This window comes from Xyrauchen texanus, chromosome 20 (genome assembly GCF_025860055.1).
Source record: "Xyrauchen texanus isolate HMW12.3.18 chromosome 20, RBS_HiC_50CHRs, whole genome shotgun sequence".
Classification (NCBI taxonomy): domain Eukaryota; kingdom Metazoa; phylum Chordata; class Actinopteri; order Cypriniformes; family Catostomidae; genus Xyrauchen; species Xyrauchen texanus.
In genome coordinates, this window is record NC_068295.1 from 13295524 (window position 1) to 13322723 (window position 27200).

Sequence of the window (27200 nt, forward strand, 5' to 3'; positions counted from 1 at the left end):
TTTTTCCATAAAATGAAAGTAAATGGTGACTGAGGCTGTCATTATGCCTAACATCTCCTTTTGTGTTCCACACAAGAAAGAATGTCATACAGGTTTGGAACAACACAGAAGATAAACATGAGTGGACTAAAATACTATGTAGAATTGTGTTTTAAAATGTAAAATAAAGCATTTAGAGTCAACAGAATATTAAATCTGATGTTGAATTCCTCCACAAATGATGTAGAGAGAGTTGATTTTGTCTTCTAATTCTGTCTTCTAATTCTGAGAAAGCTGTGGTTAGGTGAGTGGCTCGTTCTGACTTGTAAACTAAGTGAGCAGCGCCTCCACAATCTAATTTCAAAACACTAATACAAAGAGACGCGCCTGGGGAACAGGGACTGGCTGATATAATTACAAAATCTCAGGTGAATTCTATTTTTCAGCAAGACCTAAATGAGGGAGCAGTGTGTGTATGTACTGTATGTGTGTGACAGGAACATGACAGAAACAAAACACTCTGCATGTGGGAAAAAGTGAATGCTTGACACTTAGTGGTGGTGAGTCCTGATGTGTGTGTGTGTGTGTGAGAAAGAGCTAATGGTAGATTATATTATTCACCTGGTACTGTGCATTTATGGTTTATCTGCTAGTATTTATGTGTGTGTGTGTGTGTGTGTGTGTGTGTGCGTGTATTTATCACTTTGTGGGGACCAAATGTCCCCATAAGGATAGTAAAACCCGAAATTTTTGACCTTGTGGGGACATTTTGTCGGTCCCCATGAGGAAAACAGCTTATAAATCATACTAAATTATGTTTTTTGAAAATGTAAAAATGCAGAAAGTTTTCTGTGAGGGTTAGGTTTAGGGGTAGGGTTAGGTTTAGGGGATAGAATATAAAGTTTGTACAGTATAAAAACCATTATGTCTATGGAAAGTCCCCATAAAACATGGAAACACAACTGTGTGTGTGTGTGTGTGTGTGTGTGTGTGTGTGTGTGTGTGTGTGTGTGTGTCTCCATACAAATGATCATTCTACAGTCAAAAGCTCATTTTGAAACCTCCAGGGGGTATTGTCATGAAAGTACAGTGCGCTTCCAACAGAGCAAGACAGCAGGACACTTGGGAAGGTCCAACAGGGCTATGGTGAGGCCTGCACTCACATCGCTTGTTTAGCGCTCAGGGAGATGAATGTGCAATTGTAAAGGGCCTTCCTGACAGAGCATTTATAGAGGAGGAAATGCTACATGGGTGCACAATACGCAAGATCCCATGGAACAATAAAGTGCCACGTTTCGTAAGGAGCGGGAGAGAGAAAACAAAAAGGGGGTTAAAGAGACTTTGTTCCAAAAACATAGTGAGGTGCCCACAGAGGGAACATTTTAAGGTATCATAGGCACATATTGGTAACATAATTATGCTGCCTCCTAAGGCCACATGCACACAATTTGTTTTTAAAATGGATTGCTATAGCTACGTTTACGCCTCTCATCCATACTGGAACAGTGATTTCCTCCACCGAAAATGTAACATTTTGAAAACTGTTCTCCATAACTGCTTACTTTGGAAAATAATGACATTAGGAAACTGAAAATAAAGTTTTCAACCTAAAACATATTACTGTGGACGTGGCCTAAGGCAACATGCACGTGCCACAGTAAAAACTAAATCCAAGAGTGTGGATGAGGTGAGAGAAATGTTGTTTAGAAATAAACTTAGATTTCATTCTATGCTGAAAAGTATCGCTAAAAAGAGTTCATTGTAATTAAAAACTGTTTATTGAAACCATTTGTGCAACCTATGCTTTTTTATGCTAACAGAATTGCACTGTTAGCTTAGTACCATGCTAAAGTCAAACTCAATTAAAATCAATTGACTGCGCTTTTAATAATAAAGTTAAAAAAAAAAGAGGTTTTCCCAGCAATGCCATTTAAGAACCATTTTGGTTCTCCAAAGAAACATTTTTGAAGAATCATTTTGTAGTCTAATTAACCTTTTTCCACACAAAAAAAGAAAGAAAAATGTGTGCAATGGATAGGTTCAATGGATGTTCACCTTTTTGCATGTACGGTTAAACTGGTGTTACACTAGGATTACACTAGGCTGGGTTCAGATGCGCATGATCAAACCGGTGTGATCTGCATTCGTGCTGCAGTTTACCAGCAAAAGAGGGATTGAAAGGTTTTCATAATGAATCAGCGGTTCAAATATTCTTTTCAACATCACAATATCTTTATATATACAAACATTCAAACAATCAGTAAATAAAAGTTTACAGCTGTTACCATTGGAGCGCACTGTTTTGATGCAGCATGTTTTCTGACATCAAACAAAGAATATACAAACTAGTCAATCCACTCGAACCTTCTCCCATTCCATCCATCACTCATTCGAACCACTTCCGGTGCTGGGAAAGTGGAAGGGCTAGGCTTTTAGAACCTTCTATGATTATATCACAAACTCAGAATCCCTTGTTGCATTGCATGTAAACAATATGGCGGTGGGCATAGCATCTTATCTAGCTTAATCAATCGTTATAAACCTATAAATGCCACATTATATGTTTGATAATATATCATCTAATCTTTAGTGTGCCTGCTGTGATACATTAAAGAACTCACGCTGGGGGGTCCGACAGTACAGAGGAAACTTACGTGCAAAAAGGTTAAAGGTTCTTCATGGAACCATACATGCCGAGCATTCTGAAACAGGCATTTATGAGGTTCCATGATACTTAAATGGCAGATTCTTCTGTCATGGAACAGAACAAAATTGAGAGATTGGGTGACAATATATTGACACTGAAAGAAGGTTAAAGTGTAAAGAGAGAAAACCAGAGAACCAGCTTCAAGTCCTGTCACATGACCTTTCATTTGTACATAAACCACAACGGCACTGGAGATCACATAATCATACCAGAAACAGATGAGCAGAAGTGTGAGACAGGATGCCATTGAGGAGTTGCCGTCCAGCATGTCTCCAACATCTGGGGTATGCAGTAGAGACTCAGGATACCTCAGGGTGATGACAGAATCAAAACCCCTCTGAGTCATGCTCTACATGTGGACCTTCAGGAAACAATTATTCTGCTTCAGAGAGAAGCAAATGGTGTTGTGAAATACTAGAAGCAGAAACTCCAGCCCTAAAAGAAGTTCCACACCTGTTAAACTCATGCGGCGGAGTATTTCCCGGGATGGCAGGAAAATTATGATTTTCTAGTGGCCTCAGAGCTTAGATAAAAAATACGTTTTTGGGAACTCCACAACTCAAATGCACCTAGTTACAACTTGAGACACAAATGAGCCATGAGATGCAGACAGCAAACACACATTCTAGTACACAAAGTGTTTTCTATTTTTATTCTTCCCACTAAATGCATATATTGTGGATCTGTGTGTTTTATGCAGGCTATGCTTTAAAGGTGATGTGTGTAGTTTTTCAAAGTTAAAATACTTTCTTCTGACCCTGCTTAATGTAGTGAGACAACTATAAATGAGCCATTTGTAGGTTGATTTCCAAAGCAGTTGTTAAGTTTTCAAACATGTTTTCTGAACACTCACCTTGTCTGCTATTGGCCAGATAACTACAGTTGCAAGAAAAAGTATGTGAAACCTTTGGAATTAGCTGGTTTTCTGCATTAATTGGTAATAAAATGTCATATCATCTTCATCAAAGTCACAAGTAAAGACAAACACAATGTGCTTAAGCTACAACACACAAGACATCTAGATAATCTCCATAATCTTTCATGTCTTTATTGAACTCATTCCATAAAACATTCACAGCGCTGTGGAAGAAGTAAGTGAACCCTTGGATTTAATAACTGGTCAATCCTCCTTTGGAAGCAATAACCTCAGCCAAGCATTCCCGGTAGCTGCGGATTAGACCCGTTCATATTTCAGAAGGAATATTGGACCATTCTTTCTTGCAGAACTGCTTCAGCTCAGCCACATGCTCCCTCAACCACACGTCATGCTGGAATGATGTTTTCATGTGGGTATGAGGTGCCCCCTCTTTATGCCATATGTCGTGCTGTGTGTTCTTCCCAAACAATTCAACCTAAGTTTCATAAGTCCACAAAACATTTTACCAGTAGCATTGTGGAGTGTCAAAGTGGTCTTTGGCAAACTTCAGGCGCACAGCAATGGTTTTGTTGGAAAGCAGCGGCTTCCTTCATGGTGTCCTGTCATGTACACCATGCCTGTTTAACGTTTTCCGTAAAGTAGACTCAAGATCAGAGATGTTAACCAGTTCCAATGATTCCTTCAAGCCTTTAGCTGTCACTATAGGATTCTTTTTGACCTCATTAAGCATTCTCCAGTGTGCCCTTTGAGCCATCTTGGCTGCACGGCCACTTCTAGGGAGAGTAGCAACATAACTAAATCCTCTCCATTTACAGACAATTTATCTAACTGTGGACAGATGAATATCTAAGGATAACTTTGTAACCCTTTCCAGCTTTATGCAAAGCAACAATTCTTGATCGTAGGTCTTCTGAGATCTCTTTTTTACGAGGCATGGTCCATGGTCCATGTCAGCAGATGCTTCTTGTTAATAGAAAACTCAAAATGTTTGAGTGTTTTTTATAATTCAGAGTAGCTCTAACCCACATCTCCAGTCTCAGTTCATAAATTGGATGCCAGGTTTTCCAATGAATGACTCTAATTAGCTTTTGTTGTCGATGTTAGCTTAGGGGTTCACATACTTTTCCAACCTACACTGTGAATGTTTGAATGATGTCTTCAATATGTACAAGAACAATGCAATAATTTGTATGTTTTTAGTTAAAACAGATTATGTTTGTTCATTCTTGTAACTTAGATGAAGTTCAAACCAGATTTTAAGACAAATTTATTTATAAATGCAGGTAATTCCAAAGTGCTAACATACTTTTTCTTGCCACTGAAGATAGTCCTGCCCCAGATTCATGCCATTTGTTTAACCAATGTTGCTTCATTGAGCTGGATGGGATCCTCAATCAAAAAGAGCAGCATTCTGATAGTCCTGCAGAGCCAGTGTGTACACTTTTCAACTACTATGAATAGCTTACTTACAGATGTATCTGCATTTAAGGCTGGATAGTAGAAAGTATTTTAATATCAAGAAGCTTGAGCTTGAACACAGTAACTTTGCCTGTGAAGAAGAACGTATGATTTGCATATTTAAACAAGGTGTTATGTTCAGATTGGTGAAGGTCTTCTTTACTATGTTTCAATCTCCCAGTTCTTAAGATTCATTCCATTAGTTTTGGTTATGTAGAATCCAATCACTGCTTGCTGTGCTGCACTTTGTTAATTTTTTTCAGGCTTCATGCCAGTCAGAAGCCTGAGAGTGTAAAACGAATCGGTTAACTTACGTAACCTCGGTTCTCTCTAGAAGAGGGAACGAGTATTGCGTAAGCTAGCTTACGCTACAGGAAAGATTCATCTTTTCTGAGATATTGAAGCCAAAAAATTATCCTTAATTTTGTATCCATTGTCAACGCAGTGCAGCAACTGCATACCTTGAGCGGGCTAGCTAGCGAGCTCATAGGTTATGCTCTGCGGCAACTGCTGCAGCCTATAGACGAACTTGAGTGAACTTGCGTCCAATGACAGGCGCCCGCGCCATCACTGTATCAAAGCCCGCCGAAATGGGCGTGGCTAGAGTGCATATAAGCGTAAGTTCAGTAGGCTGGAACCCTGGTTTTCATTGAATGAAGCGAAAATCGCCGTGGCGCTGAAGCACGGCCGGCTACGCAATACTGCTCCCTCTTCTAGAGAGAACCGAGGTTACGTAAGGTAACCGATTCGTTCTTTTACGAGAGGTTCTCTGGTATTGCGTAAGCTAGCTTATGCTACGGGAACCCATTGTCAACGCCGTGCGCGCCAAGACTTTCGTGCACTGCATGAGCCCCGGGGGTGGGGGGACCCGGGGGAGCCCTTGTGAGTGGGGAAATAATATTTGGCCGGCAAGAGTGCGGGCCAGTGTGTGTGTAATACATAAGCACATAGTGGGAAGGAAAAGACAGAGCGGCGGTGCCGGTCTGTGTGGAATGTGTCCCATCAGTGCAGCTCACCAGGGGAGCTGTAGCGTATTAAACCGCTAGTAGTTTTGCCTGCAGGGCGGGCACTTCCAGATTGTAAAATCTGACAAAGGTGGAGGGGAAGCCCAGCCCGCTGCCACACATATGTCGTGAATGGAAATCCCGCTGGACCATGCCCACGAGGAGGCCATGCCTCTAGTGGAGTGAGCCCTAATGCCTAACGGGCATGGTAGGTCTTTTGACGCGTACGCGGCAGCAATAGCGTCCACTATCCACCTAGACAGTGTCTGTTTCGAGGCGGCAAAACCCTTGGTGCGCCCTCCGAACGAAACGGAAAACTGCTCAGAGCGTCTGAAAGAGGCGGAGCGCGCAGTATACAATCTCAGTGCTCTGACTGGGCAAAGGAGATTGGCGTCGCGTTCAGCTATCGGATGCTGGCAGCTCGATAGGGAAATGATTTGTGCTCTGAAAGGAGTACCGATCACCTTGGGGACATAGCCGTGTCTAGGCTTTAAAATGACCTTGGAGTCACTTGGTCCAAACTCAAGACACGCAGCACTGACAGACAGCGCGTGAAGGTCTCCCACACGCTTAACTGATGACAGGGCAGTCAGAAAACGGTTTTGAGTGAAAGGTATTTCAAATCCACGGATTGAAGCAATTCGAAAGGGGGCTTTCATAGCTTCGAGAACTACGGAAAGATCCCAGATAGGAACCGATGGGGGCGCTGGGGTTCATCCTTCTAGCACCCTGAGGAAGCGGATGACCAGCTCGCTTTTTCCCAGTGACTGGCCGTGCAGGGTTCAGCAAACGCCGCGATGGCCGCCACGCATACACTTTGAGTGTGGATGGGGATCTGCCCTTATCCAGCAGCTCTTGTAAAAACACGAGCAGCGACGACACCCCACATGTCCGTGGGTCCAGGTCTCTGTCGGTGCACCACTTTGAAAACACAGACCATTTGGACGCATAGAGTCTTCTCGTGGAAGGGGCTCTAGCGTGTATGATAGTGTTTATTACTCCTTCTGGCAAAGCGACGGGTAGTCGCTGATCACCCACGCTGCAGCCCAGTGCTCTGGGTGGGGATGCCAGATCGTGCCGCGAGCTTGAGAGAGGAGATCTGCTCTCACTGGAATGGGCCACGGGCTGTCAGTGACAGCTGCGTAAGCCCGGGAACCATGTCTGATTCTCCCAGCGCGGGCTATGAGGAGCACCGAGTGACGCTGCTTCCTGATCCTCTGCATTACCTGTGGCAATAGCGAGACGGGAGGGAAGGCGTAAGCGGGCGGTTGGGCCAGTCCTGGGCCAGCTGCCCTCGCTGAGAAAAATACTGGGCAGTGAGAGTTCTCTTCTGACGCAAAGAGGTCTATCTCTGCTCTGCCGAATATGCTCCATAACTTCTGGACTGTTTGACCTGCAGGGACCATTCCCCTGGGGAAATATTGTCTCTGGACAGTCTGTCTGGGCCGCCGCTCAGGTGGCCTGGCACGCGCGTCGCCTCAGCGAGCACAGGTGGCACTGGGACCAACTCAGTATGCGTTTTGTCAGATGGAAGAGGTTCCTGGATCTGACACCGCTCTGACGGTTTAGATAGGATACCACAGATCTGTTGTCCGAACGGACCAGGACGTGGTGACCCTGAATGACCGGGAGGAAGCGCACGCAGCGCACTCGACCGCTATCATTTCCAGACAATTTATGTGAAGGAGCTTTTCCTGAACTGACCATAGGCCAAAAACCGAAAGCCCTCGCGAGACCGCGCTCCAACCCGTGTTGGACGCTGCCTGTCGAGATTACTTTTCGACGAGATACAGCTCCCATCGCCACTCCCCACTGATACCATTCGCCACTGCCCAGGGCCACAGAGCTGAGATACAGGTCTGAGTCACTCTGATCGGCTGGCGCCCGTGGCCCAAGCCCGGCGAGACGCGCTGGTGTTCAGCCAATGCTGAAGCGTGCGCATGCACAGTAAACCCAGCTGAAGTACTGCTGCGGCTGAGGCCATGTAACCTAGCATTCTCTGAAATTTTTTCAGAGGCGTGAGGCTGTTCATCTGAAAGGACACGGCTAGTCGCGCGCGCTGTGTAGATAAGCGAGCCGTCATCGCCATGGAGTCTAGTTCTATTCCAAGGAAGGAAATTTCCTGACTGGGCTGTAGTGAGCTCTTGGTCCAATTGACTGCAAGACCCAAACTGTTCAGATGACTGAGGAGAACTGTCCTGTGAGACAGAAGCTCCGTATGTGACTGTGCCAAAATCAGCCAATCGTCCAAATAGTTCAGAATTCGCAAGCCCTGACTCGCGAGGGGTGCGAGCGCCGCATCCATGCACTTCGTGAAAGTACGGGTGCTAAAGACAGGCCGAACGGAAGGACGGTGTATTGATAAACCTGGCCGTCAAAGGCGAATCTCAAGAATGGCCTGTGACGGGATTTATCTGAATCTGAAAATAGGCATCTTTCAGATCGAGAGAAATAAACCAGTCCCCTGGCGCACATGCGCGAGGAGTTTCTGATTGTAAGCATTTTGAACAGTCTTTTGCGAGCACCTTGTTCAAAACCCTGAGATCTAATATTGGTCTGAGGCCGCCGTCTTTCTTGGGGACAAGAAAATAACGGCTGTAAAACCCCGACTCGCTCAGAGAAGGTGGCACTTCTCTATGGCCCTTTGCACAGAAGGTTTGCTATTTCTGAACGAAGCATGCAGGCTGCTTCCGTGTTCACAGTAGTTTCGAGCACGCTCTGAAGCGGGAGGGCGGCGATCGAACTGTAGCAAATAGCCCTGTTTTATTGTGCTTAACACCCATTTGGATATCCCTGGGATAGCTTTCCACGCTTTGAAGCATAACGCTAGAGGGTGAATGGCCAAGTCGCCCTGATTGCCGCACACAGCGAGCTGAACAGAATGTGTGAGCCGCTTACTGTGCTTATGCATGACTGCTCGCAGACAGCAGGGACAGGCTGTTCTGTGAGTGACTTCCGATTGAGGTGAATGGGGAAAGAGTCACATCTGTGAAGTGATGCGCGAGCATAGTCACGGGCATGGGACTTACATACAGAGAGGTGTTTGCTGGCCGTGTGACAGAGCGGGCAGAGAAGGGCGCAGCGCACGGATTCGTGGGCGCGCTTATTGACTCTAACACTCGAGCTGGCTGTGCCTGCTTTATGTGAGTGGGCTCTGATAGGGACACGGAAGTGTAATGCTTGTGTGTAGGGTGAACACTGGATTGTGGGCACATTTTCTACACATAAGGCATGTTTGCTTTTCACAAAATTTATTTTGTTCGCCGTGAAAACGGCATTTGAGTGCAGGCAAGCGGGCAGTATCACCGGCTTGTTGGCTGCTGAATCCACCACTGCAGTAGCCTGAGAGAAGGGGACTGACAGGGGAGAAGCTTTGACGGTGGTCCGCCGCGGCGGACTGAGCCGCCGCTTCCTTAACAAAGCTAGGAGGACTTCGGTTGCTCAGGTTTCAGCGCAATCTTAGGCCGAGGCCCGCTGGGGCGGCGGTCTGCGGCGGCTGTCTGAGCTGCGTTCTAGGGCGGCCGCCCTGTCGACGCTGAGAAGTCTGGCTTTGCTGAGCTGGGCGCTGTGAAGAGGCTCGTGCAGGAGGCTGGTCACGTGGGTGGCCTGCAGAGGAGCTAGCGCGACGAGGCAGGAAGAGATTCATGGCTTGGGTGGCTTTCTGGACTTCCGAGAAACGGTCAACAATGCCACTCACCGCGGAACCGAAGAGACCGGACGGAGAGAGCGGCGCTGAGGAACGTGGAGGGCTCAGCTTCTCCCATATCGGCTAGCGTTAGCCATAGGTGTCTCTCGGTCACAGTCAGCCGGCCATGCACTTCCCTAGGGCTTGGGCTGCAGCTTTGGTGGCCTGAGGGCGAGATCCGTCACGCTCCTTAGATCTGAAACAGCCTCTGGGTGCCTGCCTTCTCATCCCATTCTCGGAGAAGGTCCGCTTGGAGGATCTGTAAAGCGGCCATGGAATGCAGAGCAGATGCGGCTTGGCGGGCGGCGCATAGGCGCGCCAACACAGGCGGAAGTAGTTCTGCAGGCCTTAGACGGGAGCACTGGCTTAGACCGCCATCTCGCGGAGGGCGGGCAAAGGTGTGCTGCTACCGAATCCTCGACCGGGGATGGAAGAGTAGCCCCTCTCGGTGGCGCCGCCCACCGAAGCAAGAGAGGTGGAGACATGGGATCGGTTCCTGGCCGAGAGAGGCGTTCCACGATTTAGAGAGCTCGGCGTGGAGTTCCGGCAGGAAGGGAGCGGTCCGGCGCAGGCGCCGCGCGACGGCTCTGAAGAAAGCAGCCGTCGAGTCTGTTGGGAGCCTGCTCAGAGGGCGGTGACCACTCGAGCCCGAGGCGGTCGACGGCCTGTGTGAGGAGGTGCGTTAGTTCTTCCTCGACTCGGCGCGGGTCCTGCTGGATTCCTGGGCCGAGGAGGAGGCTTGGGAGCCTGACCACTCCTCACTGTCCGAAGCCATGATGGAACAGCAGCCCTTATCCTCCGCCTCGTCATCCGAGATGGCAACAGTGCGGCTGCTCGGCGGCAACTGCGCGTCCCGGGGGGGCGGGGAGGGTGAAAGCGAGGCTCGCGGGAGAGGTAGTCGCTTCTAACACCGGTTCCGGCAGCCTTTGGGAGCGGCGCTTCTTTCTGCGCGGTGAAACGAAATGCAGCGTGGCGGCTTCGGTTTTGAGTGCTTCGAGTTGAGCCCGCAGGGTCGACATCGGAAGCTCCTCGCAGAGGTCGCATCCGCCAGCGCAGGGCGAGCTCTGCATGTTCCAGTCCCAGGCAGAGAGCGCATATGAGGTGGCGGTCTCCGGCGCTGAGAGGGGCGCAGCATGAGGCGCAGGTGGTGCGAGGCATCTTTAAAAAGACGCCGTTGCTCTTTTTGTGAAGTTCGCTGAGGAACTAGCTTGCTCTAAAAGGATACGTCGCCGGATGGCGTAGCTCGCAGGACGGCTGAAGGTGGCGAAGACGGACGGCTTCTTCGAGCGCTGTCCAAGCTTGCTAGATGCCCCTCGAACGGCGACGCCGCTTCTGCAGTTCAGAGATGCGAAGAGCTTCGCTGAATAGATGAAAATCAGGGTTCCAGCCTACTGAACTACGCTTATATGCACTCTAGCCACGCCCATTTTGGCGGGCTTTGATACAGTGACGGCGCTGGCTCGTCATTGGACGCAAGTTCACTCAAGTTCGTCTATAGGCTGCAGCAGTTGCCGCAGAGCAACCTATGAGCTCGCTAGCTAGCCCGCTCACGGTATGCAGTTGCTGCACTGCGTTGACAATGGATACAAAATTAAGGATAATTTTTTGGCTTCAATATCTCAGAAAAGATGAATCTTTCCCGTAGCGTAAGCTAGTTTATGCAATACGAGAGAACCTCTCGTAAGAGAACCTGCTTGATACCCAAGTAACTTTAAACCAAGTGAGTGTTACAACCAACAAATAAAATTAAGTTTGATTCAAATAAGAAGATACAGTACCTGGGGAGAAGTAATCTGACATCTTCCTGTAGTAAATCTCATAATCTGTCTCCAGAAAGACGCAGAATATGACACGGTCAATCTGCAGAAAGAGTGCAAAAGAGGCATTTAGCATAATGGAAACCTGGATGCATCACTTGGTAAACACATGTTAAGGGAAGCACCATACATTATTACGAGAGTATCAGTGCTCTAATCTGTCAAATTGTAATTTATGACATTTTGACATATTCTAGTGAACTCAAATCTAAATAAGCGTTCTGAGCATTGGGGCTCAAAGAGCAGTTGATAGTTTCTTTGATGAGCTTTTGCTGAGGTTAATTGAACATATAGTGCAATATCATAAATATAATTATTAATTGAAGGCTGCTGTTACACAGAAAAAATAAATAAATATTGTGGAAAGTAGAAAAAAATAGTCCAGAAGCAATATGGCATGATATAAAGTCTCGTTTTCAGATAATTCTAATAAGTAGTACGCTGCAGTTTTGTCCCATGATATAATTTTTGTATGTCTAATTCAGCATCCAGCAATTACATTGAAAACAAAACAGATATCTTGCATTCATCATCCAATTTTGTGTAAAGGGGCGGTCACACTAGGCATTGAGCATGCAAACTTTTTTCATACAACATCAGCGGACAAGGATATGTTGTCACGTGGGAGGACTTCTGGTAAAAGTACAAAAAAACTAATAATATTATATTAAAAATGTTTTAATATTTTGTCTATTCACTTTCCCGCAACAATAAATCTCGCAGCTTTTAAGTAATTATCATTTGAATTGATCCAAGTGGTCAGCATGTGACGTTTCAGTCTCCTATTGGTCGCACGTCCTCTTGTACAAATTCACAGTTCACCAAGCTTGAACTTTGGTACACAGCTTAGTACGAAATTTCTTCACATGAGCTTGCGTTTCCGCAATCGGATGCATTTGAATGGGAGTGAATGGAGCGTGAAGTGTAGTGTTACTGCCCCTTAAAAACCTATCAAGTCGTAGTTGTCCGATCATATAATGAGTCATGAAAAAGGTCGCACTGGAAATGAAATGTCAAACAGAGTACATTGCATTGTACAGTATAGTATTTCACACAGTATATGTTGTGGAACACTTCACATTTTGGGAAATATAGTAGGTCATCCATGTATTCCACGCACACAGAAAATTTGCATACTGTGCAGAACATACCTGATTAGTATACTATTCCGAAAATAAGTGTTTTCTTTTAGGTGTTATTGGCCATTTACATTTAATCAATTGTAATTATTAAGATATGTGCTTAACTACAGTACAAATAAATGAATTGAACACATTATCATTAATCTCCTCTCAAGTTAGAACTTCCAGTTTTCTCTAAACCTAAGCTGACCATAGGTAATGTCAGAACATCAAGATTAAAAGTAAAACATAAAACCTCCTTGCACTCTCTATCACTTCTAAAAACCGGATTCTCCATTCTGGACCACCCAGAGTGGTCATCCTGCTGAAGATCTCCATGATTACACAAGTACAACCAAGATCTCAGTACAAAAACCTCTTTTGATTCTTCCCAAAGACCACATGTGAAAAAGTATAAAACAACAAAAATAAAATTTTCTTTAAATCAGAAGGGAATACACTGTTTTACTAATATCAAATTTACAGCTAATGTTCCAATAACAAACAGTTACGTTGCATTCACATATTAAGCAGTGGCCCCAAAAAGGACTTGGACACCTAAGCCACATTTCAAATTTATTGTGTGAAAAGTGAAAAGTAGTGTTTGGTAGTGTGAAAAGGTCTATCATCATTAATATGCTGGTTCCACTTGGTATAAACAATATGTATCAAGTGCAATAACATTAGCACATTTTTAAGTGTGGCTTAATTCGTTTTTGGAGTCAGTCTATATAGGCTCAGATTTGTAAAAATAATAATCTATTTCTGTACATACGCTCCTCAAAAGTTATATAACATGGACAACCCTGAGGTTAGACCACCATTAGACACATTATAAACTGCTTAAACATTGGGGTGATCAGCTGTAGATTTCAAGTCCTTAAATACATATTCATTTCTGCCCTAAAAAGACCTCCTTTAAAACCAAGAAAGGTGATACTTCCTTTCTGCCAAATCTAAGGGTCCTTATCAACCTCACTTTCTCCCTCTCTTCCGCAGGTGCGTCTCTCTCTCCCTATACAGAGGAAATGTGCCTCCCAGGGAGATGTCAGATAATCACACTGCTGAATATTGCAATATTCCCAGACAGCCTTGTAATGGCTTATCCCGTCTCGTCTGCTGGTGGGTGAGAGAGATAAAGCAGGACTCCCAGTGGGATGGCGAGAGACCAGACCACCTCCTCTCCCCCTTACCGGCAAACCACATGAGGATTCAATATAAAAACCTCTCTCACAGCCCCTGAGGAGACAGACAGCTGTATATTAATAGTTTATGGCCTGCCCTTTGGAGTAAATGTTAAGACTTGACTTGAGACTAGTAACATTTTTACTTTTGTGCAAAATAATGTCTCCAGGGGTTGCGGTGTCCATAAAGAGAAAGAATGGTTTCACTCACTTTTTCTGACTCTTTGCCCTTTCAACCCACAATGAGAATGAGACATATCTTCTCTACTCCTCTCTTTAAACCTCAAAATGCCAATGGAGAACAAGGGGGAAGAATCCAGAATGCATGTGTCGTTACAGATGTTCTGAACTAGTTTTGCTCCAACACACACATTTTACATTGGACAACAGTTGGAGACACAATACAATACGAAAATATACATTGCACAAATAAATAAAAAATATTTAAATGTATTAATTTCACTAATAACTGCATAAGCCTAACAACATGCAAAATTATTAAATTGACATAGGCCGAACTATGTCTAGCTGACAATAATGGCTTCTCAATGGAAACAATCAATTACATTTGAATGGTTTCATGCTTTTGTATGGTTTAGAGGATAAGGGGATGTCAAGCAACCTGTCCATGTGGACATCTGTTCAATTTGGCTAGCATCTACAAAATGACAAATTAATTTGTTGCTACAGTTGGATTGGACACATGACGGAAGTGTTGCCTGCTGAGAACTCTTCTAAATTTCTCTCTCTCTCTCTCTCTCTCTCTCTCTCTCTCATTCTGCCCTCAGGCAGAGAGTGAACAGCAAGGTGAGGGGTCCTGATGAAAGAGGTCAGTCACACCATTTCAGATAATGTGTACAGAGTGTAGGGCATTGGGACTTCAGCAGAGGTGGAGTAGATATGGAGATAACTTTCTGTTTGTCTTTTGCTATTTCTATCCCAATGGCCCCAGAGTATATGCATACAATGGTGAAATAAAGGATAAATTAACAGTGAAATTAAAAAGCAAGGGAGAGAAAGAGTGTAAAGCAATCCAAATTATAAGTCTTAGACCATAAAAAGGTTTCATACTGTATATATGGATTCATAAGAAAAGTTTGGGCAAAAAATATAGATATAAAATAAAGCTAAATATGAAAGACATGGATATATATAAGAACATTTGATACAATAGACACTGTATGTATAGACTGTTTGCTAATGCTTAATACTCAGATGTGCATATATAAGGAAGCTTAATACTAAAAATATAAATAAGAAAGCTTAAAGTCTAGTTCACACTGACCCAACAAACACCAACATCCAATAGTTGTTGGGTTTTGTTGGATCAGTGTAATCACCCTTTTGGCACTTGTTGGTGTCTGTTTTCACCGATTGAATGCAATCGTCATTTGTTGTGTCTTGGAATGTTTGAGCAGTCTGGTATAATTTTCCAACAAACTCTTATGTAATCTGTATTCATCGTGAACCTTTGCCATTACAATGAGGTAAGCATCCCTGCCAACTCAAAGAAAATGAAATGCAACGGCAGTGGTAGAGCAGGATAAATACACTATAGATACAGATGTATCAATAATAAAGACATGGATGTATAAAAGAGCTTAAGGGTGTTGAAAGAAATTTTTGCTGTTCTGGAATTTCCACAAGCTGAGCTGTTGGATTAGACATGCCCCACATTTTTGTTTGCTGTTTACAGAGTCTAGTGCTGTCAAAGAGACCAGTGAGATATCTCACAACACTTATTTCATTAACATCTTTCAGGGAGTTTGACTTTTTTTGCATACATTTCCATAAAAAAATTTACAGCACAGTTAACACTAAATATATGTATATATATAAAAATAATACTACTAAACATAAATACTACATATATAGATATACAGGAAAGTTAAATACTATGTATATGGGAATGTATATATGAAGAAGTTTTAGATATGGATATATGTATTTAGGGCAGCAAAATATTGTAGAAATGTTTGTATATGAACATTTTATAACATAAATAGATAGGCCTATATAGGAAAGTTTAATAGTATATATATGGAAATACAGAAATAGGAAATAGCACCACTTGTCAGACTCATACAAAACAACAGGAGGAGGTGCTTTATTCATAGTGACTTTAACACGATTAATGTTAATAATGTTAATACAATTGTAATAGAATGTCATTATAAAAATGTGGACAATGTTGTTCGGTGGATGGATGCTCCCTGGATGCCTGGAACTAATGGAAATGAAAGTGTTTGGATTTCCGAAAGCAACCACTAATGGACGCATGAACTGCTGCAGTGAAGCGAGATGGCTGAATACGTGCAATACTAACATCTGTAGCACACGTCTTATCTCTGGTAAGTGAATGGAATTTTTGACAACTAATAGTATTTTTGATGGGCTTAAGTTTAGCAGGCTAATTAGGTCAGAGTATTTCTTTATGGGCTTTACAAGTAACTATAGATCACTCCCATTATAATGAATGAGGTTTTGCAAGTCATTTACAGTCATTTAGCAGATTCTTTATCTAAAGTGACTTACAAATGAGTAACCTAACAAGTAATTTGTAATACAAAAGTCAACAATATCTGCAGTATTGCACTGCCAACTTCTCAGAGTAACTGGAGTAGTATAGAAGCTACCGCTGAAGAAAGAGACATACAAGTTTTTTTTTTTTTTTTTTTTATAATTAAAAATAAAACATTCATTGGTTATAACAGGAGAGATTCAAAATTCCTGATCTTGCCGCTGAGGAAATAATTGTTTGCATCGAAACTACGATGCGCTTTCATCGCCTTTCTTGCATAGACACGCTCAGTATCAACAACACGTCTGGATTAGTCACTACAGGTAAACGTTTGATGTTCTTTAAGAAAATTTGTTGACTCAGTCTTATTTAAAGGATCCTGAAATTACATCTCATTGCTTATTTTTAGCTTTTACAAATATCTTGTGTGTTCTGTTTAAGCTAGACTTTAAAAGCATGCGCTTGTCATTTTATATTGACTGTTCTTGATTACATAAATCCCACTACCAGAAATCCTTCAGGGCCAGACATGCACACAAGTGTTCTAATTCATTTGTTATTGTTTACGTCCTTGAAATGGTCTAGAAACACAGTTAAACAGTGTTGAAGGTATATTGTTGCTGAAATTTGCTTTGATTAAATGGCTACTTGGGATAACAATGCTGAAACACAGTCCTAGTGAGCATAATAGCGGTGCATTATTTATTCAATGTTTGCTCACATTTTAGCCAATTTTCCAAAACTATTAGGTGAACTAATGCACTTTTCTACTGTTCACTGATCTGCTCCAGTGTAACACACACACACACACACACACACACACACACACACACACACACACACACACACACACACACAGAACTGCTAAAGAGGGGCTAATACCAATCATATGATCATTTTCATCACATCAAACTCCCAGAGTCCCAAACTTAATATGGAAGCCACCAGCATACCAGATATGACTTTCAATTTGAGATCAAAATCCACTTTTGAAGGATTATTAACACTATTTCTTTAAACCTGCTGGGGATATACTATATTTATATCCAGTGACGTGCACAGAACTTAGAAAGGGACAGGGGTGGAAGGATAAAAGTGCACTGATTGTTTATGAGTAGTAATTATAAATACTTAACAAATGTCTTTGCTCTTTGATTATTTAACCATTTTCTTGTATATACAGTATATACTGTACATAATATTTTTCCTTTATCACAAATAAGCCTATTCTGTTATATTTCTCACAAAAAGCACCATGGTAATACACTTGTTAATTTATTTATTTATTTTCAGACATGGTCTGTGATAACCGCATGTTTATGACATGTGTCATAGCAAAACCAAGGTATTTTTAAAGGACCTTGGAGTACCATGATAGTATCATGACATATGAACATGATCAATCATTCAGTACCATGGCATTACCCTGGTAACGTGGTGCATGGTGCGAAGGCGCGATGTGAAAGTGCGAGCGTGAGGTGATCAACTGTGTTCAGCGAATGCTATAGGGTCCTTTAATAATGTATACCAGGCAAGTAAGGGCAGCCGGTGGAGTTTCTGGTACCCCCTAGGACATGATGGTGCCCCCCTAGGGAGTTGGTGCCCTATGCAGACTGCGTAATATGCATATAGGGAGCTGCGGTACTGTGGTAGCGAAATGGTATTTTTCTGAAACTGATTAGTCTAATGGATTATTTGTTTCAACAAAACCTAACTGGCTTTGGCTGAACCTGACCACTCCTTCAGTTTGTCAATATTCCATAAAAGACAAATTAAATTTATATCACTGAAAGCGACGTAACTGCTCCCATTATATTTAATAAATCTGTCTACACTAGTGGTACGTGATGTCAGAAATGCAGTAGCAATCGAGTATTATTCTTTTGATGAACTTACTACACAATACATGGAGTGAACTTTTTAACTGGCCTTTTACTTGTTGTCTAAGTTTAATGGCACTTTGATGTTCTGGGGCAAATTCAAAAATTCATTTTTTCTTCTTTGAAGGGCACTCCTTCGGGAGGGGGTCCCACTCGAAAGCTTGTTCAAAACGAAAGTGAGAAAATGAATCTTTTCTCGGAGGGCCCTTCCACAAGACTGTTATCGAAGGATACATAGTACAGTAATACAATGTTTCTTTCAGAGTACCCACTTCAAGGGCTCTGCGCTTTGGACATAGGGTCATAGGGCATATGGAGGATCGCTTATTTAGTTTTATTTAACTATTTTAATTATTAAAATGTCTCCCCTTTTGATGGACGACCAAAAGGGCACCTTTAGATTGATATTTTTTAGATTTAGCTTGCACCCCTGCTTCTCATGTTCTGTGCACGTCAGCGTTTATACTGTGTCTATATTGTATATAGGTTCCTCTGCAGAACATAGGCCCAAAGGAATAGCAGTGGCTATATTCCTTATGGTTCAGGAGTCCAATTGTTTAAGGGATATTAGACAGACGCTTTTGTCCAAAGAGAGTTGCCGTGCAATTGAGCTATATCGTACATTTTATCAGTATGTGCATTCCCTGGGAATCAAACCCACAACTTTGATGTTGCAAGCACCATGCTATCCCAGTTGGGCAACAGTAAATCGCAACATATGTTTGACATAATCAAAAGCAGTTTTACTGAATGTGTCTGTTCAAAACATTAAATCAAAGTAAGACCCCTGAGCCTTGTATGTCCTTTTAGAGTAAATGTGCTGAAAGCCAGGTTCTGAATCACAGTTCCCATACAGCAGCGGGGGATTGTGGGAAATGAAGAATGGTGTCCAAACACATCTGCTGGTAAGCTGAGTGGAAGCTCAGTTTGAGAGGGTTAATGAAGGCCTAATGAGGAAGCAGAGAGCACTGCGTGCGGGCCAGACTGGTGATAACTCAACCCTGATTGAAGGACCAGAGAGGAAGGGAGGAAGAGAGAGAGAGAGAGAGAGAGAGAGAGAGAGAGAGAGAGAGAGAGAGAGAGATTTGCAACTCAATAACTCATATATTAGCACAAGCTAAATACAAAATGTTATGATCATTACTTCAGTGAGTCTTTATGGACTAAACTTATTAATTAAGAGCCCTGGGTTTATGAGATAAAATGTGAGAAACAACAATTTGCAATTGGGTTTTCAGAAACTCCAAATTGTTTTGACATTTGGCATCTACAACTAACTATTTTAGCTAAAGAATGGTTTACTGATATAATTAATTTAATAATTAATTATTAAACATTGGTATATTTATCATATTTGAATTTTTTTTAAATGAATATGCTTCTTTAACCTCATGCGACCTCACGGCCTCATGTGAGGACTCGATATTTTGCATTCACTATATGCAACACATGATTTCATTTAATTTAAACCCATTGCATACTGTTCAGGAAAGTCTAAGAAGTCATTTAAGGGTTCAGCGTCTGGCTCATGGAGTCTCGTGACCAAAACACCATGGTGTCGATTTCCATGAATGGCTTACATGGGCTCAATGGCAACACAATTGCCTCTGGTAAGAAACCTCTTCAAAGAAATTTGACAGAAACCTGTTTTGTTGTAAAGAGTAGCATCTCTAGCTTCATTTGATTTGCTGCTTTAAATATTTTGTTCATTTTTAGCACTTTAGTGCGCTGATAAACATGAAGTACTCAGATGAGTGGTGCGGTTTTCTGACAGACGTGAGTAACGTGTTCATTAATTTTTCACAGTAACAAATATGTTGGTAATTTCACTTTATTTTAATCTAAATTGTTATATTTGTGTTTGTTAACACTGTACAATAAGGTGCTATTCATTAGTAAATGCATTCCTATATATTTACACTGCATTTTCACATTGAGAATAAATGTATTCATCCAAAAGCTGAAGAATTTCGCTTTCAGAGGCTTTATATGAAGTTATGATACAAATAAGGTGCATTTCAAACTGTTCGAGACAGTGCAGACAGACAGCACACTGGAGGATAAGTCATTAACTAAATAGGAAGCAAGGGAGCATCCCATAGCTTTCCTATGCAGCTAAATGCATTCACACCTAAAATCTGACCATATAGATTCAGAATTGTATATAGTATATAGATTCAGAATTGTATATGATGCTGGCCATTACTTTTGTATTCATCTTTCTGGAAAATCAGCTGTAATGTCTATAACATCTCAAAAACATGAATAACCAACACTCCTGTACACATAATAATCAATTTGATGGAAATAATAGGACTTTCTTGGTATTTCTTAAAATTTCACAACGTATTCCCACTCATAAAAGTCCTCTTAAGGCAAGTAACTGACTCGGCTACTATCTTGGCAGTGTCAACCCTCCTTAATTGTACTTAATTCACGCCTAAAATTATGATATTCAGGGTAGTCCAGTTAATGTGCATGTGTGTTTCAAAGTAAAAATTAAACAAGTAGATGATGTATCTATGAAAAATGTGAGGAGCTCTTCTAACTGAAAGGTGGGAATTCCATTCATATGGCTGCCATACTGTGTGCTTTGAGTTGTCCATCTCCCCCTTATAGTCTGAAGCCACTTCAGAATATTTTGTCATAGTACTTTAAACAGCACTGAGATAATGAAAATGAAAATACAATGGGCCATCTTGGATAATAAAGTTTCAAGGAAACAACACAACTGCATTGCTAGGAGAACAACACCTGGCCAGGCAGGAATAGTTTCAATCCATTCCCTTCACACTGATACAGTTGCTTGTAATTTGCTTGTAATTTGACTGTGTCTGCAGCCAGAAGCAAAGATGGGGAGCCCAGCAGGTGCCACGACATTCAGCTGGCCCTCTTGCCGACGATCTGTCACCAGGCACCCAGGCTCGTAATTACATGGGGATGGGTGCCAGAGGAACTTTGATGCACTAGCTGTAGCAAACACACTCCTCTGCTTACGTTTCCTTATTGCTTCTGTCAGGCACAATGAAGAGGAGGGTGGGATGCTGCGGCTTTCAAACCCCATGTATATATCGGGCTGAAGGTATGAGAAAACACGAACAAGACGCAATTGTGATGTGCGTTCTAGAATAATTGTAATTAAATGGAACATTGAGGTACCTTTTTCAAAAAATTATTAATATTATGTAGAAAAGATGTGGCTATATAGTTCCAGATAGTGTGTAAATGGGTTGACAACAATTTGACATCACCGCTGAAGCTCTATGTGCAGACATGGCACTATCACAATAAAGGAAAAGTACAAGAAGCAATGCAATGCTTTGTTCATGAAGAGAAAGCCGGCTCATTACGGCTTGATGTGAAGTGATGAAGACTCTGTCAGTATAAATAGAGAGTGTGTGTGTGTGGGGGGGGTATACTTTGAGGCAGCGAGAGGCAGGTGGACACTTTCCAGACACTATTACCAGCATAATTACACATACCTGAGCCAGCCCTGCATAAGAGGACAGTAATTAAAGAGCTGGGGAAAGCATAAGAGAAGCACACACACACACACACACACACACACACACACACACACATATGGAGATCTGCCAATGGATAAAGAGGGAGAGTAGAATAAAAACAGAAGAGATCACACATTAAATGACGCATGAACACACACAGATGAACGTGGAACATCAAACCATTGGTCAAATGCTGGAAAGAAAAGATGGAAGATGTCACAATGTGGCGATAACATATTAAAAGGAAGAAACATTCAGTCACAGATGTTTGAGCCAGTTGTATTTGGAATTATATTTTGTTTCAAACTTAAATAAATAAATAAGGAAATCAAAGCAAAGCAAAACAAAACACATTTAAATGACATGTTGCATGAATATTGTGGGTAAAAAAAAGTTTAACATTTAAAGTTTAAGTCTTTAATGCCGTGGCGGAAATCACTGGCATGTCTAAATTCTAAAATGTATCAAATTTGGAACATAAATGTAGTTTTCATCAAAACGTTTTCTTTTCAAAAAGCTTTTATCAAAGCAGCTAATTTCTTATACAGATATATAAAACAATTTAATATAGTAAATAACAAAAATATAAAATTGCTAAAAAAAAATTATAAATTTAATTTAGCACTATATTTACTCAATTTCACACAAAACTTTAACTTGAAAAAAAAAAAAACTGTTTAGTGATCAAATTTTAGTAATTTATTTGCACGAAGAAATTGTTAATATATTAGGAAGGAAATAACAGTACACACAGTAGTCCAGCAACCATGGATGGCATGTCTACGTCAACGATCGCATTTACTAAAAAAATACAGAATCAAACCAATTATACATACAGCACATAGTAAATAAGACATTTACTTTTAGCACAGGTGAAGTGCATTTACCTTGAAGTTGCACCAGAGACAGGCCACTTCTATTAAAATGAATGGGAGAAATTAGAATGCCCAACTGCGGTACAGATATGAAGTCCCACCTTACAGGTAAAAAAGCCAATCACCTTTTAGATACAGACATCACCAGTCAATCAACTCGAGAACGCGCATGTGCATTAACAATAAAAGCTGGGCAAATCGTGTTTTTTTGTGTAATCTGAGGTAAAGAAGCACCATTTATGATACCGGTGTTGTCAGATTTTACTGCAGATTTGAAAAACGATCTGTGATCGTAATCTTGACCAACTGTTTTGGAGATTTCAGTCTTTTCCCATTCAAGTAGATAGGAGCTGCAATGTCATGACTGGAAATAGCCCCGAGAGCAATACAAACATAGCAGACAGTGGACAAATTTGCAAGAAAGACTTTGGTTGCACTCACACGCTTGTGCGTATCAAGCGAGCAGAAGCAATCTCCTGGATCGCCTGCTTGGATTGTGACAATGATTTGTGAATCAGAGGAACTTTTGATCCTGAAGTTTTGATCCTGAAGTTTTGATTCGATAGAATGCCCTTCAGAGGAAGATATTAGATGAGCGCTCCATGGGAAGAAGCTGGATTTTCGTGAGGTTCGTGAATTACATCTGTTGAAATGAGATACCTGCATATTTGCAAACTGTATATAATAGACATTTTATTGATATTTGCCTTTTATCATAGGAAAAGAAAGTTAAAATTGACAGGGAACTGCTGAGGAGAAGCTGATAGAATACGTGCCACACCTGTACATCTGCTTATTCGTGTGATTATCTAATCAGCCAATCATGTGGCAGCAGTGTAATATATAAAAATTATTCAGATATGGGTCAGGAGCTTCAGTTAATGTTCACATCAACCGTCAGAATGGGGGACAAAATTATCTCAGTAATTGTTGGTGCCTGATTTGAGTATTTCTGAAACTGCTGATCCCCTGGGATTTTCACACATAACAGTCTCTAGTGTGTATAGAGAATGGTGCAAAAACAAAAAAAAACTGTCCAGCGAGCAGCAGTTCTGTGGGTGAAAACGGCTTGTTAATGACAGAGGTCAGAGGAGAATGGCCAAACTGGTCCATGCTGATAGGAATGTGGCAGTAACCCAAATAAACGCATTGCAACAGTGCTATGCAGAAAAGACTTTCTGAATGTACAAAACGTTGAACATTGAGGCAGATGAGCTACAGCAGCAGACGACCCCCTCCAGGTACCACTACTGTAAGATTAGAATAGGAAACTGAGGCTGCAGTGGGCACAGGCTCACCAAAACTGGACAGCAGATGATTGGAAAAACATCACCTGGTCTGACAATTCTAGATTTCTGCTGAAGTACACAAATGGTAGGCCCACTACAGAATCAGATTTCTGTTCTTGGCTGACAGAAGTGGACCCCAACGTGGTCTTCGGCTGTTGTAGCCCATCCACCTCAAGGTCTGACTTGTGGTGGATTCTGAGATGCTATTATGCTCAATACAATTCTACAGAGGGGTTATCTTAGTTACCGGAGCCTTTCTGTCAACTTTCTGGCCATTCTCCGTTGACCTCTCTCGTCAACAAGGTGTTTTTGTCCACAGAACTGTTGCTTACTGGTTGCTCTATACAATCTAGTGTCTGTTGCACATGAAAATCCCAGGAGTTCAGCAGTTACAGAAATACTCAAACCAGCCTGTCTGGAACCAATAATCATGCAACGGTCTAAATCACTGAGATAAATTTTTTTTTTTCCCATTTTGATGGTTGATGTGAACAATAACAGAATCTCCTGACCCATATCTGCATGATTTTATACATTACACTGCTGGCACACTATTGGCTGATTAGATAATCACATGAATAAGTAGATGTGCAGGTGTTCCTAATAAAATGGAAAATATATATATAATTCACCAAAGTGGCATTCAGCTAATCACAAAGTATAGTCAGGACATTACTGATGTAAAAAAACAGCACCATTACTATTTGAAAAAATATTTAGACAGGCCCCATTTCCAGCAGCCATCACTCCAACACCTTATCCTTGAGTAATCATGCTAAATTGCTAATATGGTACTAGAAAAATCACTTTCCATTTAATCAAACATAGTTGAAAGCTATTTGATTCGTTAAATTAAGCTTAAAATTGTCTTTGTGTTTGTTTTTCATTTGCCAGAATATGCAATAGACTGGCATGTCTTAAGGTCAACATTAGGTCAAAATGACAAAAAAAAAGAAACAGTTCTCTCTAGAAACAGTTTGATGGAAAATTTCTTCAGTCAATCATTGTTTTGAGTAATAAAGACTATACAATTACTAGAAATTGCCAAACAAAACTGAAGATTTCATACAAAGGTGTACACTACAGTCTTCAAAGACAAAGGACAACTGGCTCTAACAAGGACATAAAGAGATGTGGAAGGTCAGATGTACAACTAAACAAGAGGATAAGTACATCAGAGACTCTACTTTGAGAAATTGATGCCTCACATATCCTTAGCTGACTGCTTCATTCACTATACATTGTGATCAGTTGAATGCCACTTTGGTAAATTAAAGTACCAATGTCGTTCCATAAGATCAAAATCTGTACATTATTACAAACTTTTGGCCACCAGTATACATACATATAAACTGCCACTAAAATAAAATCCTATGTGAATTTTTTTTCATTATTATTATATATATTTTTTAAATGCACCTATAATGAGAATGACTTGATATACAGTTGATACAGTGATGTAGGTGGCCAACTTTGAGACAAGATCCTGAAGTGGTGTGGTAAAGATTCCTGGAGGTAAAGCCGATTAGCAAAGGCTAATGTTAATGTCAGCGTGACCTTGGTTAAATATTGTGACATCCATCTGTGCACAAATAGCTCTATTCACTGAGAACAGGCACAGTGCTGAGACCAGCAACTCAAGGCAATTTATACTGAACATATAAGACTAAGTTTGTTAGACTTCTAAAAGTCATAATTCAAAAGTCATAATTGCTGAATCACTACAAAAAAACAGTAATAGTTTTGTGGTGGCTCAGTGGTTGAGGCTCAGGGTTACTGACCAGAAGGTCGGGGGTTCAAGCCCCAGCACCACCAAGATGCCACTGTTGGGCCCTTGAGCAAGGCCCTTAACCCTATCTGCTCCAGGGGCGCCGTATCATGGCTGACCTTGCACTCTGACCCCAGCTTAGCTGGGATATGTGAAAACTAATACATTTCACTGTATATATGAAAACTAATACATTTAACTGTATATATGCAAAAAACTGTGTGTATAATGTGTGACCAAAATAAAGGATTCTATTCCAGGATTCTATTCTAATAGAATCATGTACCTTGAGGCAGATTGTTTTTAAAACTTCAAACCAGTATTTTCTCTGCATTTCACAGGGTTTATTCAGTTGAATTGATAATCAATGTATATTTTCTATACTAACTTCTACTGGGGCAAATGCATCATCTTATTGATAAACCAAGGTGAAGACTGGAAGTGGTCAGCCTATGTGCCATAGAGCAAAGGATAGAGGTTTGGGAGTTGTTCGAACTGCAGCTCAAATGGTGGATTAGCATTTCAGAGATAGGCTACTGAAAGGTTAGATCTTTGAACAAAATGGCCAGATCTATTCATCAAAGATCCTGAGCCTGACAACAGCTTTTAAAAAACCAGAGATCGTGGGGAATGTGCTGAACAAAGATCTTTGATTTTGTCAGAACTAACGGCAGCATCGTGTTTCATTTATGACTCAATTGCCCTATAAATAAAGACAAAACATCATTTAAAGTGAGTAAAATGAGGAAATTAAAACTTTTCTGCACAGCAAACAGTACCTAGATAAAAGCAATAAGCAACAATAAGCCATGTAATAAAGTGACCACTGTTAAGGTGGATTTAGGCACTCATTTTGAATCAAACATCCCATACCCATAGTAAATTCACCGTAAGTCAAGGTTTATATATAAAGAAGGCAACAGCAATAGGATAAAATACAATGATGCTCAATAAAGTCATTTTTAAATTCTTCCATCAAATATAGATTTTAAGCCTAGTTATAGGCTTTTTATAGTTGCCAATCAATGTAGCAATGTAGCGCATTAAAACAGAATATGCAATCACGGGTTTGCATTTATCTGCATTTTATTACTTTGAACTCTCATCAATCAGATTTTAGAGTTGAAACTATCTGCTTTACAACAGATGCTTTAACAGTCTAGAATGTGTTTTGTCTCATTAAAATCCACATTGCATAACACTTTCTGACTAAAACATTAAAATGCAGTGCTCCTAAATTGTGCTCATCCAATGAAAAACAGATGATAAATGAAGCACCATACTGTGTAAACCAAGCCTGGGGTTTAGGGCTAGCGAAGATATTCTTCACAGATGTATAATAGAAAAGTAAATTAGCAGCTTTAAAATGACATGCAGTGGATGCGAGGGAATTGTCGCAAGATAACTCGAGGCATTAAAACTGTATGTCAGCAAGAATACAGTATAGTGCTCTTGAAGCCTCTCCTCACATGAACCCTTCTCCAATAATGAAACAACAAAGAGACAAGCCTTTTCCTAAATACTTTTTT

The 27200-nt window shown here is 41.4% G+C and overlaps 1 protein-coding gene across 2 annotated transcripts in view; it reads right to left on the reverse strand.

Annotated features, from left to right (window-relative positions):
• macrod2 (mono-ADP ribosylhydrolase 2) overlaps positions 1 to 27200 on the reverse strand; it is a 785092-nt gene that overhangs the window by 70278 nt on the left and 687614 nt on the right. For both annotated transcript variants that reach the window (XM_052150997.1, XM_052150996.1), the window contains exon 9: positions 11489 to 11570. In XM_052150997.1, the coding sequence (XP_052006957.1) occupies positions 11489 to 11570 (82 nt within the window). The remainder of the gene's footprint in view (positions 1 to 11488; positions 11571 to 27200) is intronic.